The sequence below is a fragment of the Pogoniulus pusillus genome, chromosome 28 (genome assembly GCF_015220805.1).
Source record: "Pogoniulus pusillus isolate bPogPus1 chromosome 28, bPogPus1.pri, whole genome shotgun sequence".
In the NCBI taxonomy this organism is placed as follows: Eukaryota; Metazoa; Chordata; class Aves; order Piciformes; family Lybiidae; genus Pogoniulus; species Pogoniulus pusillus.
The window spans coordinates 18,649,121-18,660,999 of NC_087291.1; the positions used below are offsets into that span (position 1 = coordinate 18,649,121).

General features: G+C 59.1%; 1 protein-coding gene across 1 annotated transcript in view; it reads left to right on the forward strand.

Annotated features, from left to right (window-relative positions):
* ZNF804B (zinc finger protein 804B) overlaps positions 1-8,904 on the forward strand; it is a 28,227-nt gene extending 19,323 nt beyond the window's left edge. Inside the window, exons 3-4 of the mRNA XM_064166965.1 lie at positions 2,403-2,533; positions 3,316-8,904. Of these exons, the coding sequence (XP_064023035.1) occupies positions 2,403-2,533; positions 3,316-6,937 (3,753 nt within the window). The 3' untranslated portion in view covers positions 6,938-8,904. The remainder of the gene's footprint in view (positions 1-2,402; positions 2,534-3,315) is intronic.
* The last annotated feature ends 2,975 nt before the right edge of the window (positions 8,905-11,879 follow it).

Here is an 11,879-nt window from a genome sequence, read left to right on the forward strand (position 1 = left end):
GCAAAGCCCTCTGAGCTCACCCAGCCCAGCTGTGCTCTGACTGCCGGGGCTCGGCTGAGCCATGGCCCTCAGCACCACAGCTCTGCCCCTGGGAGACACCTCCGGGGTGGCCATTCAGCCACCTCCCTGGGCAGCCTGTGCCAGGCTCTGAGAGCCCTTTCAGCCAAGAAGTTTCTTCTCATCCCCAACCTGAGCCTCCCCTGGTGCAGCCTGAGGCCATTCCCTCTCCTCCCCGGCGTGTCTGGACTCTACCTCCGTTACCGCTCAGCCAGCTCCTGTCCCTCTGCGCTTCTGCCGTAGCTCGGGGGCGAGCTGACTCCTGCGGAGCTGCGGTGAGTGGGAGCCCTGACGTCCAGGAATCCTCCAGTCCCTCACGGAGCCGTTGGGTGCATTGGGTTGGAAGGGACCCCGGGAGGGCCTCCCTGCAGTGAGCTGTGTCCCAGGAGTGCCACAGTGTGCCCCGGGGCGGCTCAGGACCGCGTGGGAGGCAGCAGAAGCCGAGCAGAGCTGCCCCTGTGCAGGGGACGGCGGCAGCCGAGGCGTTCGTTAGCCTCCCGCCGTTAACGGCATCAGCTAGCGCCCGTGAGCGCGTCTGGCGGGCAGGGCTGCCCCGGGCTCCTTAGCATGGCACCGCCTGCGCAGTTTGCTCTTCGTGAGGCTCCGGCGGGAGCCCTGGCAGCCGTCAGGGCTCCTCAGGTCCCTTCTCGAACCGCAGGGCAGCTGCCAGAGCCGGGCAGAGGAGCTCTGTGTGAGTGCCAGACTAAAGCGGCCGCGGGGCACAGAGTCAGAGCCACGGAGCTGCTTGGGCCAGAGGAGAGCTCCGAGACCAGGCAGCAGCCCAGCCCCACCACGGGCACCAAACCCTGGCCCCAGTGCCGTGGCCGCAGCTTGCTGGAACACCTGCAGGCGTGGGGACTCCACCGCTGCCCTGGGCAGCCTCTGCCAACGCTTTTGTGTGCCAGTCTGTGGGTTACTCACAGCAGAGGATGAACAGATGTCCCTCCCCGCCCCCCCAAGTAATTCACTCCAGCTAAAGCCCAGCTTAGCCTTTGATTATCTGAGCCAATGCTCCCGGAGCACATCAGTAAATAACCTGATGCCAGGCTGCTTCCCCTTGGATGTCAGTGCTTCCCGAGCCACTCCAGCCCAGGGCTTCAGCACCGCAGCTCTGCAGGGCCCCCTGGGCACTCAGACACCTCCCTGGGCTCTGGGAACTTTCTCAACAAGCTTCCCCTCACGTCCAACCCGAGCGTGTCCTGGTGCAGCCTGAGGCCATTCCCTCTGCCCCTGCCCCTTGTCAGCTGTGATCTCCCGAGGCAGCCCTGCGGAGTGCCCTACCAGCAGCACTGCCGTGGAGCCAGCTCCGCCTGCCGGCCCCTGTCCTTCCTTCCCCTGCTCTTTGGGCAGGGGTGGGCACGGCCATGTCTGAAGGGAGCCAGCACTGTGCGATGCTCGCCCCAGTGAGCGCCAAGAGAGCTCAGGAGTGCTCACTGCCGTGGGAGGTCACCCAGGGCAGGACTGGCAGCTCTGCATCTGTTCTCCTGAGCTCAGCTGGCGTCGCCAGGAGAGCCCCAGCGCCGAGGGACCTGGGTTAGGGTTAACTGCCTGCTCCTGCTCGGCAGGAGGTACCAGTGGGCAGAGTCACCCGTGGGACACAGCCATCGAGTGCCTTGGCTTGGAAGGGGTCTCAAAGGTCACCCAGCCCCAACCCCCTGCCGTGCCCAGGGGCACCTCTCACCAGCCCAGCTTGTCCAGGCCTCATCCAGCCTGGCCCAGAACACCTCCCCAATTCTCTGGACCAAGTAGGGCAAGCAAGGTGGGGAAGGGTCTGGAGAAGAGGGCTGAGGAGGAGCAGCTGAGGGCCCTGGGGTGCTTGGCATGGAGGAGAGGAGGCTGAGGGTAGAGCTCATTGCTCTCGGCAATGGTTGGGCTCTGCTCCACAGGAACAAGGGACAGGACAAGAGGGGATGGCCTGAAGCTGCTCCAGGGGACAGCTAAGCTGGAGATGAGAAGAAACTTGACTGGCAGAGTGGTCAGGGATTGGCACTGGCTGCCCAGGGAGGTGGTGCTGGGCTGATGGTTGGACTCAGTGATCTCAGAGGGCTTCTCCAACCTTAATGATTCTGTGAACCAGAAAAACCCCCTCTAGCTTAACCAGTGTCTGCTGCTGTGTGTACACTGGTGCAGCTCAGCAGGGCTGGGTCTGCATGGGAAGCTCAGAGGCTCTCACTTGATCCTGAGGCTTTGTTAGCCCAGAACAAGGATTTTCCACCTCCTCTGCAATGATGGCAACTGAAGTGCTTCTTGACTCCCTGGCTGTGTACCAGAGGCAGTGAGATGAAGAGCAACTGCAGCTGCTGTGCACATCCTAAGTCCCTTCTCTTCCTGTTCTTTTCACTCAGAGATTGAAAGATTTAAAACAGAGAGAATTTGCCCGAAATGTGGCCTCCAAGTCATGGAAAGATGAGAAGAAGCAGGAGAAGGCCCTCAAGAGGCTCCACCAGCTGGCAGAGCTCCGGAAGCAGTCAGAGTGGTGAGCATCCCACATGGGTACCACCTGCAGTGCCCTCCTCACTCTGCTACAGAAGAAACCCAGCTGTTGCCACTGGGCCATGGGGGCACTGGGCTGATGGTGATCTTTGAAGGCTTTTCCAGCCCTGATGGCTGTGATTTCTGCTTGTCCACTCTGTCTTGTGCAGAGCTTGTGCTTACCTGTTCACACAGAACCATGAGCTGCACTGGGTTGGAGGGGACCCTCAAGCTCATCCAGCCCCAACCTCCTGCCTTGGGCAGGGACACCTCCCATATTCCAGCTTGCCCCAGGCCTCATCCAGCCTGGCCTGGAATACCTCCAGTGAGGGGGCAGCCACAGCCTCCCTGGGCAACCTGTGCCAGTGTCTCCTAACCTTCACTGTTAACAAATCTCTTCCTCATCTCCACTCTCAATCTCTCAGCTCAAAGCCATTGTCCCTGGTCCTGTCACTCCCAGCCCTTGTCAAAAGTCCCTCTCCAATTCTCCTGGAGCACCTTCAGGCTGCTCTAAGGTCTCCCTGGAGCCTTCTCTTCTCCAGGTTGCACAGCCCCAACTCTCCCAGCCTGTGCCCACAGCAGAGCTGCCCCAGCCCTCTGAACATCTTCATGGCCTCCTCTGTACCTGCTCCAACAGCTTGACCATAGAATGGTCTGGGCTGAAAGTGACCTCCAAAGGTCATGCAATCCAGCCCTTAGGTTGTCCCTTTGCCCAGCCTGACACAGTCCTGTCCTCCGCTGGTTACTGCACTCAGCTTTCTCCTCCCTCTGTTCATTACCTTACAGCATCAGCAGGAGTGGGCCCTTGCTCAAAGCCCCCAGACTGGTGGTGGAGAAGCAGCAATCAGAAGGCAGTTTGCTCTGCAAGGGTGGCAGGCTGCCAGGCAGCTCTCAGAGAAGCAGCAGGAGGGAAGGAGAAGGTTTGCCCAGCAGTGTCCGAGGCAAAGAGCAGCTGATGGTAAGCAGGCAGCAGCGCCCTGCTGGCAGAGCCCGCACGCCTGGGGGCCACAGCTGCCAGGTGTTCCCAGAGAGCAGCAGCACTGCCCCGAGGGCAGGAGTGTCCTTCTCCTTCTGGAAGAAAGTCCCTTTGAAGCTGGAGTCCTCAGCCTCCCTTTTCAGTGAGAACTCGGAGGAGGGAGCAGACTGCGGCGGGTCCCCGGGCTGGGCAGCAGGGCAGGCTGCGGAGGGCTGCGGCCCCGGCGCGCTTCTGCAGCAGGAGGTGACAGCGAGCTTGGACAAAGGGCCACCTGCTGTGCCAGCCCCGCTGGGTCTGCCTGCCAGTGCGTCCAGCCATGGAGCTGCAGAGCCCAGCACGCAGGAGAAGGACAGAAGTGGTGATGGAGCAGCAGAGGACAAGGCCAGTGCCCTCCCTTCCTCCCCCAAAGCCAAGCCACAGCTGTCAAAGGCAGACTTCTCTGGGCTTCGAGAAGCAGAGCAAGGCAGCAAGCAGCAGGAGCCTGAGCAGCTGCCAGCAGCTCTCCCCTCGGCACCCTGCCCACACAGCCCTGCGTGTCCACAGCCCAGCACCTGCAGGCACGGCGGTGCCCAGCTGCCCGGGCAGCTGCCCGAGCCCCCGCCGCAGGCAGCGCCCGAGCTGGCCTCGGCCAGGAGCGGCAGCGACAGTGCTGGGGAGGTGCAGGGAGAGAGGCCTGCAGGGAGCTCCAGAGCCAGCGCGGGGCGCCTGGAAGCGCTGCCGAGGGAGGCTGGCGAGGGCCAGCCGCGGGCACTGCCGTTCCTGCCGGTGGTGAGCAAGGACGGCAGCACCGCCCTGCAGTGGCCCAGGGAGCTGCTGCTGTTCACCAAGAGCCAGCCCTGCATCTCCTACGGCTGCAACCCTCTCTACTTCGACTTCAGGCTGGCCGCACGCCCCAGAGATGCCAGGCGGCAGGGGGCACGCCAGGCCAGCTGCAGGGGGCACCCCCGGGCTCAGCCTGCAGAGGAGAACCAAGCCTCGGGGTTAATGCCCCAGGAGCAAACCTCACAGCGAGCAGATGGCCACTTGTCCAGACCAAAAAAGATGAAAGGTTCCCTGGCCCCATGCAGGGCCAAGCAGAAAGCTGTGTCGGGTGCAGGGAAAGGAGGGGATGGGGACGGTCAGAAACGCATCGCAGAGAGCTCGAATGAGAACCCACCCAAAGTGCCTGCTCAGCCTGAGGGCTCACACAGCACACACCTGCCAGAGAAGCAGCTGCAGACCGCAGCTGTGGGAAGCCCTTCCCAGCACCTGGTCCGGAGCTGGGAAGGAAGCAGACAGAGCCTCGGGAGCGAAAGCATTTCCTTCGCTGCTGTTATAGCTAGGCTGAGAAAGCCCAGGGCTGCAGGGCGCCATCCGCCCTGCTCTGAGGAGAAGCGTGGCCACCAGGACTGCAGAGCCCTGCCAGACGTGGCCAGCTGCGACACCAGCGACAGCAGCAAAGACTCTGCTGGAAGTTTCCATAGTTCTAAATCCAGTTCCAGCAGCAGGTGTTCAGAAACTGAAGGCTGTGTGAGTTACAGGAGGTGCTGGAGGTGCCCTTCTCCAAAGCCCTCCTCTGAGAGGTATTCCTGCTCTTCCCACTCTTCTGTGAGCAGCACAAGGAGCGACCTGAGCTGCCTGAGCCCCACCTCAAACCATCACAGCAGGGGTCACCCTTTGGTGTGTTGCAAAGGACAGAGCAAGGGACGCAGGCACAGGAAGCACAGGGCTGGTGTCCCTCCTGCTGGCGCGGGAGAGGCTTGGCTGTGCCCCAGCAGAAGTCACAGGAGCAGGAGGAGGGCGCAGGGGGACACAGCTCAGTGTGGAGGCTGCTGGAGACACAATGTTCTACAGCACAGAGACAGGTCCAAACACAGCAGGTGTGGGCATTTGGGCCAAGGGCACAGCAGAAGCAGAAGCTACCAGAGCTCCAAAAGTGCTTCCACCAGAGATTCCAGGAGCAGTGAAAGATCAAGCAGCAGAAGATCCAGAGGGAGCCGGTCAGGATCCTTCTCCAAAGAGGCTGCCAGCAGTGAGAACCGCATGAAAGAGGACACAGAAAGAGTTTCCAACACCAAGCTGGGAAAAGAGGAGACTGCACAGGATGGGAATGGTGAGCCCAGAGCCTTGGCCACCTGCTCCTCTGAAGCCTTGGCAGAGGATGTGCATGGGAGAAGAAAGTCCCTGGCAGCCCAGCAGCTGCACAGGGCAGAGTCCGAGAGAAGCCCAGGGCAGGTGTGCACCTCAGAGAGGCTTCCAAACACTTGTGGGCAGGGGTTGAAGGGTCGCTGCCGAAGCCACTGTACCCTCCAGCTCGCCCCACCGGCAGGTGACACTGCGGTGCTGCCTGTGCCAGAGGAGCTGCTCAGCGTGGCTGCAGGGGACAGGAGGCATCGGGACACCAGCCTGAGGAGAGGCAATGCTGAAGCGCCAGAGCTCAGGAGTGCTGCTGAGCTCAGGAGTGCTGCTGAGCTCAGGAGTGCTGCTGAGCTCAGGAGCGCTGCTGTGTCTCCAGGCACCCATTGTGATCGCTGTCTTCTGCAAGACGTCCTCCAAACAGGAGCAGGCTGCCAGAGCCCGAGCAGGAGGAGCACAGCGATGCAGGAGCCACCCCTGCCCCTCTTCTTCAGTGAAGTGCAGCCCTTGCTGGCAGGCTGTGAGCCGGTACCAAGTGACTCCCCTGCTGCTCTCCCCTCCAGCAGGTACTCTGTTGTTGCTCCTTGCATAGAGACCAAAGAACTCCCTGCTGTGGTCACGGACTGTGCCTGGGCAGAGGGCAGCTCGGGCCCTCTCTGTGCCCATGCTGCACAGCACCCTGGTGGCGCAGTCAGTGACCCAGAAGGGTGCAGGGGGTCCTCATGCCCTCCCTTCCCTCAGCAGCCTGTCACATTCTCCCCAGAGGAGGTGGACAAGTACAGGCTGCTGCAGCTGCAAGCCCAGCAGCACATGCAGAAGCAGCTCCTGGCCAAGCAGCTGAAGGTTGTGCCCTGCCCAGGCCCAGCTGCAGCAGCTGCTGCCCTCCCTGCCCAGCAGCAGGCCACCCTCACCACTGTCCACCACACGCTGCTCCAGCGCTTCGTGCTCTCTGCAGCCCTGCACCCCCACGGCAGCCACCTCTCCCTGGCACACCTGCACCCCCTCTCCCCAGCACACTTTGCCCCCGTGTCCCTGTGCCCACTGTCACCAGCCCTGCTTCCCGCCCACCCTGCTTTGCTGGCAGGGCACCCACTGCACTTGGTCGCCAGCAGCCCCCTCCATGCATCCCCGCTGCTGCTGCCCGCACTGCCACACGCCGCCTGCCTCCCAGCCTTACTCACCCCGCAGCTGCCCCCAGCCCCCTTGGCTCAGCCCCTGCTGCAGAGCCGAGAGCCCCACCAGCACTCTTGCTCCAGCCAGAGCCAGCAGCTCCACTCAGCAAAAGAAGTGTTCAGCATTTCCAGCTACCTGACCTAGCCCAAGCGATGGTCCCCACGGCTCCGGCCCCAGGCTCAGGCACAGAAATGATTCAGTGTTCACTGAGGGACATCTGCTGAGAGCACAGGGACAGCTGCTTTGGAGCCCACATCAGAGTCACAGGACTGCTGAGGCTGGAGGAGACCTTGGAGGTGATCAAGTCCAGCCCCTTACCAAGAGCTCACAATCCCACCACTGCTGCTAAGCTGCCTTCAGGGGACTGTTGGTTTGGGTCTCCCATCACTGAGCAAAAGCTGTTCCAGACCCTTCTGCCATACCATCACAAGGGGAACAGGGTCCATGCTACACACCAGCAAGGATGATCTGCTTTAGCAAACGAATGGAAGAAGATGATGATGATGATGATGATGATGATGATGATGATGATGATGATGATGATGATTACATTTCAGTCCTTGGAAGAGCAGGAGTCAGGGTTCTGAGAGGGATTGACCTTTAAAGGCCCATTCCAACCCAACCCATTCCATTCTGTGATGGCAAAAGCACAAGGGAGGGAGGAAGAGCAAACAGCCCAAGAGCAAACCAGCAGCAGCTGCCCACAGCGCACGAAATGCCCGGCACCGGTGTTAGTGCCCAGAGGGCATCTCCTTGGAGGAGCAAGTTTTCAGCCTGGCTGAGCTGGTTGTTTTGCTCTACCTGCTGCCACCCTTGGGGTTCACAACTGATGTGCTTTGCATTTTAGCAGCAGTGTGACTGAAAGCAGGACTGAGCTGACACACGGAGCCGAGCTACGGCTTTGGGTGTGTTTAGACTGAGCCGTGAAGGAGTTTCAGCATCCTGATGGCAGTGATGGATCCGCTCCAAGTGAATCAACCTTAGCTTTTTTATTCTTCATTATTGATCTAGTTCCTGTTAATCAATTCATGTATTGACATATGAGTATGTAAATATATTTGTATTTATTTCCCTTCCCTTTAATTTTTTCTTTCCTTTTCTCTCCTCACCTTTCTTTTCTTTCCTTTCTTCCTTTTCCTATTTGTATTCTTTTCCTCTTTCCTTCCCTCTCCCTACATTTTATTCTTGATTATTAACCCAAGGAAAAGAGGTCACTCAAACTGCAACATCCCAGTAACAACAGCTTCCTGGCTTAAACACTGGTCAAAAAATCCTCGTGGGTTTCTGGGGGGGTGGTGACTGAAGTTCTTCTGGAGCACGTTTAGCACAGATTTGTTGTGCAGATCTGCACCCAAATGCCATTGGTTTCAAACGTGTGAAGCTTCTGTTTAAAAATGGGTGCTGCTGTGATGAGGATCCCATGTGGGCAATGGTTTGGAATGAGAGCAGATTGAGACTGGAGGTGAGGAACAAGTTGTGCAGCAGGAGGCTGCTGGAGCAGTGCCACAGGCTGCCCAGGGAGGTGGTTGAGGCCCCATGGCTGGAGCTACTGAAGGTGAGGCTGGAGCAGGCTGTGAGCAAGCTGCTGTGGTGGAGGATGTCCCTGCTGAGTGCAGGGGGCTGGACTGGATGAGCTTTGGAGCTCCCTTCCAGCCCAGCCCATTGCAGACTGGATGTAACTGAGCAGTTGAGGGCTGCAGTGCCTGCCCAGGTGTCCTCTCCACGACGGCAGGTCAGGGAGCTGCAGCCCTGCCATGCTTTCTAGCTGCTTGAAGCAGCTGCTTGGCCTGTGTGCCCCTGCAGTAAGCACGGGGCTGGTTTGGGGTTTTAACTAACACAGGCTCACTGGTCTGCAGAGTGCCAGCCCTGTCCTCTTCCTGCCAAGCACACCAAGAGGCAGCAAACAGGAACGAACTGCAAGCTGCAGAATGATGCAAAGCCTTTGGGTACCTACACCTGCAGGAGCGAGCTGCAGCTGAGCCCCGCCTCTGGCTGGCCCCTTGGGCCCCTCGCAAGGCTTCCTGGTGGTTTCCCGAGTTACACAGGGGGTTGTGTAAATGGTCCGGGAGAGAAACATTCCTTTGGAAAACAGTAATAAATTATTCTCTCTGTGTGGCTTCTGCAGATGCTTTCAGTGGCTCAGCCCCTCCTGGATACTGGGGTGCACCGAGTCAGTTTGGAATTGCAGCTGGTCAGGCTCCCCAGGTGATGCCCCTGAGCTCCTGGGGAAGGTCCTTGGGTGAGGAAGCTACCAGAAATCACCCAGAGCTTGTCTGGCTACAAGCAGCCCCCCAGGACCCAGGCACACGAGGCTGATTCAGAGATGTTCTCTCCCCTACTCAGCCACCAGGCACAGATTTCCACCCCACACTGCAGTCACTTTGCTCTTCTCTTGTTTTCCTTTCCCTTTCCTTTTATTGCCCCTTTCCTCCTCTTTTCCCCTTTGCTTTCCCCTTCCCCCTCTTCTCCTTTTCCCCCCTTCCTGCAGTGTTCTCCTCTGTTACCTCACTGCACACGCAATGACATCAGCAGAGCCAGAGGGGACTGAGACAGGACAGCATAATGAGGTCAGGCTTCTTCAGGGGTGATGTCTGGGTACAGTTTGTGCCCTCATGTCTCTCCAGCAAACCCTTCCTGCACTCTGGGGGTGGTTCTCACTCCATAACTTGATGATGCAAAGCAAACATCTCCTGTGCAGCTGATCCAGAGGAGTCAGAGCACCTGGGAGTGCAGCCTCTGCCAGGCACAGGTGACAGGGGGCTGGGCACTGCTGCTTTGCTGAGATTGGGAGGCATTGCTGGGAATGCTGAAAGGCTTATCTGGCCCAGGGCTGAGGGAGCTGAATTCCTTCACCTTTCAGGTGATGGCAGTGCTCTGCATGTGCTCAGCACCACCAGGCTGGTCCCTAAGCCAGCACCCTGCCTATGCAGGAGGCCTGCAGCACTCCTGCAAGGTTTCTGCTTTCTCCTCTAGACACCATTGTCTGCACCAGGAGACACAGGAGCAGCCAAACAGGCAAGGGAACAACCTCCAGACCGTTAGATCTAGAGCCCATAGAGTCAATGAGGCTGTGCCCTCCCCTGGCACAGTTTCAGGCCAATTCCTCCCCCCCCCCCTTGGCACCTGGCAGTTAGTGTGGGGCATTCACTCTGAACCCCCTGTGCTGAGCAGCGACCAAGCTGCTGCAGGGATGTGCCTACAGGAGCTCTTGGCTGAGGAGGCAGCCAGCAGGGACACCACCCTCTTAAAATCAACCTCAGCCCAAACTGCCTTTAATGGCCCAGCTATAAACCCCTCCAAATGGAGCTGAGGTTGCAAAGCTTCACCGACCTCAGCAAGTGGTGCAAGCAGCTCTGCTGCCTGCACTTAAGTGCACATCCAAAACTTATTAGAGTGCACACCAAAATAAAACACCAAATCAATATTCCATTCTTCCAAACCAATGAACTTTTTACAGCCACTAAATTTGTCATTTGCAAATCAATGAATTAAATGTATTTATCAATTTTAATACCCCAGACTCTCCTGTGTACTCCAGGCAGGGCCTGTCTGCAAATTAACAGCACTGATAAATAAATCATGGGGAAGGGAATGAGCCAATTAGCCTGAGCCAGGCACAGAGCAGCCACCCCCACAGCACAAGGTGCTCTGTGCAAAAGGGACAGGGAGGAGCTCACTTCTAAGTAATTTTCTTTTTTACAAGCACGAATCCAGGCTGGGTGAGGAGTGGCTGAGGGCAGCCTGTAGGAGCAGGCCCTGGGGGTTGGTGCCAAACTGCCCAGGAGCCAGCACTGGTTCTGGCAGCCCAGCGCCAGCTGTGTGCTGGCTGCAGCCAGAGCAGGGAGAGCAGCAGCACAGGGAGGGGATCCTGCCCCTCTGCTCTGCTCAGACCTCACCTGCAGCACAGGGAGGGCCTGGAGCTGCTGAAGGGGGTCCAGAGGAGGCCACCAGGATGACCAGAGGGCTTCTGGGATGAGCTGCAGAAATAAGGAACCTCCTGTGGATCACCTTGGGTTCCTCTGAACGGTTGTCATTGCACCAGGTGAGCACAGAGCCAAGCTGAGTGCCAGAGTGGGGTTCTGCATGTGCCAAGGAGCTGGCAGTGCTGGTGGACAGCAAGGTCCCCAGGAGCCAGCAAAGTGCCCTCGTGGACATGGTGGCCAATGGCATCCTGGGGTGCATGAAGAAGCTGCAGGAACCCCTCTGAGGCTGCTCTTCTCCAGGCACATCAGCCCCAGGGCTCTCAGCCTTTCCTCCTCACAGAGATGTTCCAGGCCACTCCACTGAGCTCTCTCCAGCCAGTCCCTGTCCCTCTTGAACTGGGGAGCCCAGACCTGGCCACAGTGCTCCAGATGTGGCCTCCCTCACCAGGGCAGAGCAGAGAGGCAGCAGAGCCTCTCTTGCCCTGCTGGCCACAATCTTGATGCAGCCCAGGGTGCCCTTGGCCTTGGCCACAAGGGCACAATGCTGGCTCATGGCCATTCTGCTGCCCTCCAGCACTGCCAGCCCTGTTCCCCAGAGCCCCCAGCCTGTGCTGCTTTGTGGGGCTGTTCTTCCCCAGGAGCAGGACTCTGCTCTTGCCCTGGTTGAGTTTCCTTTGGTGTGCCCCCGCAGCTGGCCAGCCCAGGACCCCTGGGCCTCCACGTAGCAGTCAGCAGTTCAGGAGCTGTCACAAAGGGAAGTTCTGAGGCTGGAGTCATGTTGAACTTGCAGAAAGCTGCCCAGCTTCCAAGAGCCTTTTCTCTTGCTTCCAGGAGCTTTGAGGTTCCAGATGAAAGCTGTGCTCTGGAGTGGAGCTCTTTGTCACTCCGGCAGCAGGGGATGCCCAGTCCCGGGTCTGGGAGCGCAGGGCTCTGCTCCCAGGGCTTTCATTTGCCCCTTTTAGGAGTCGATGCTGGGGGAGCACAGGGGGGAGGAGCAAACAGCTGCCAGGCTCTTCCTGCCTCCCCCAGTTACATTTCCTACCTCTCCCTGGAATCACAGAGTGGCGAGGCTGGAAGTGACCTCTGGAGATGGCAGAGCCCCAGCCCCCTGCTGAAGCAGGGTGACCCAGGGCAGGGCACACCTAAACGACTCTGATAACTCC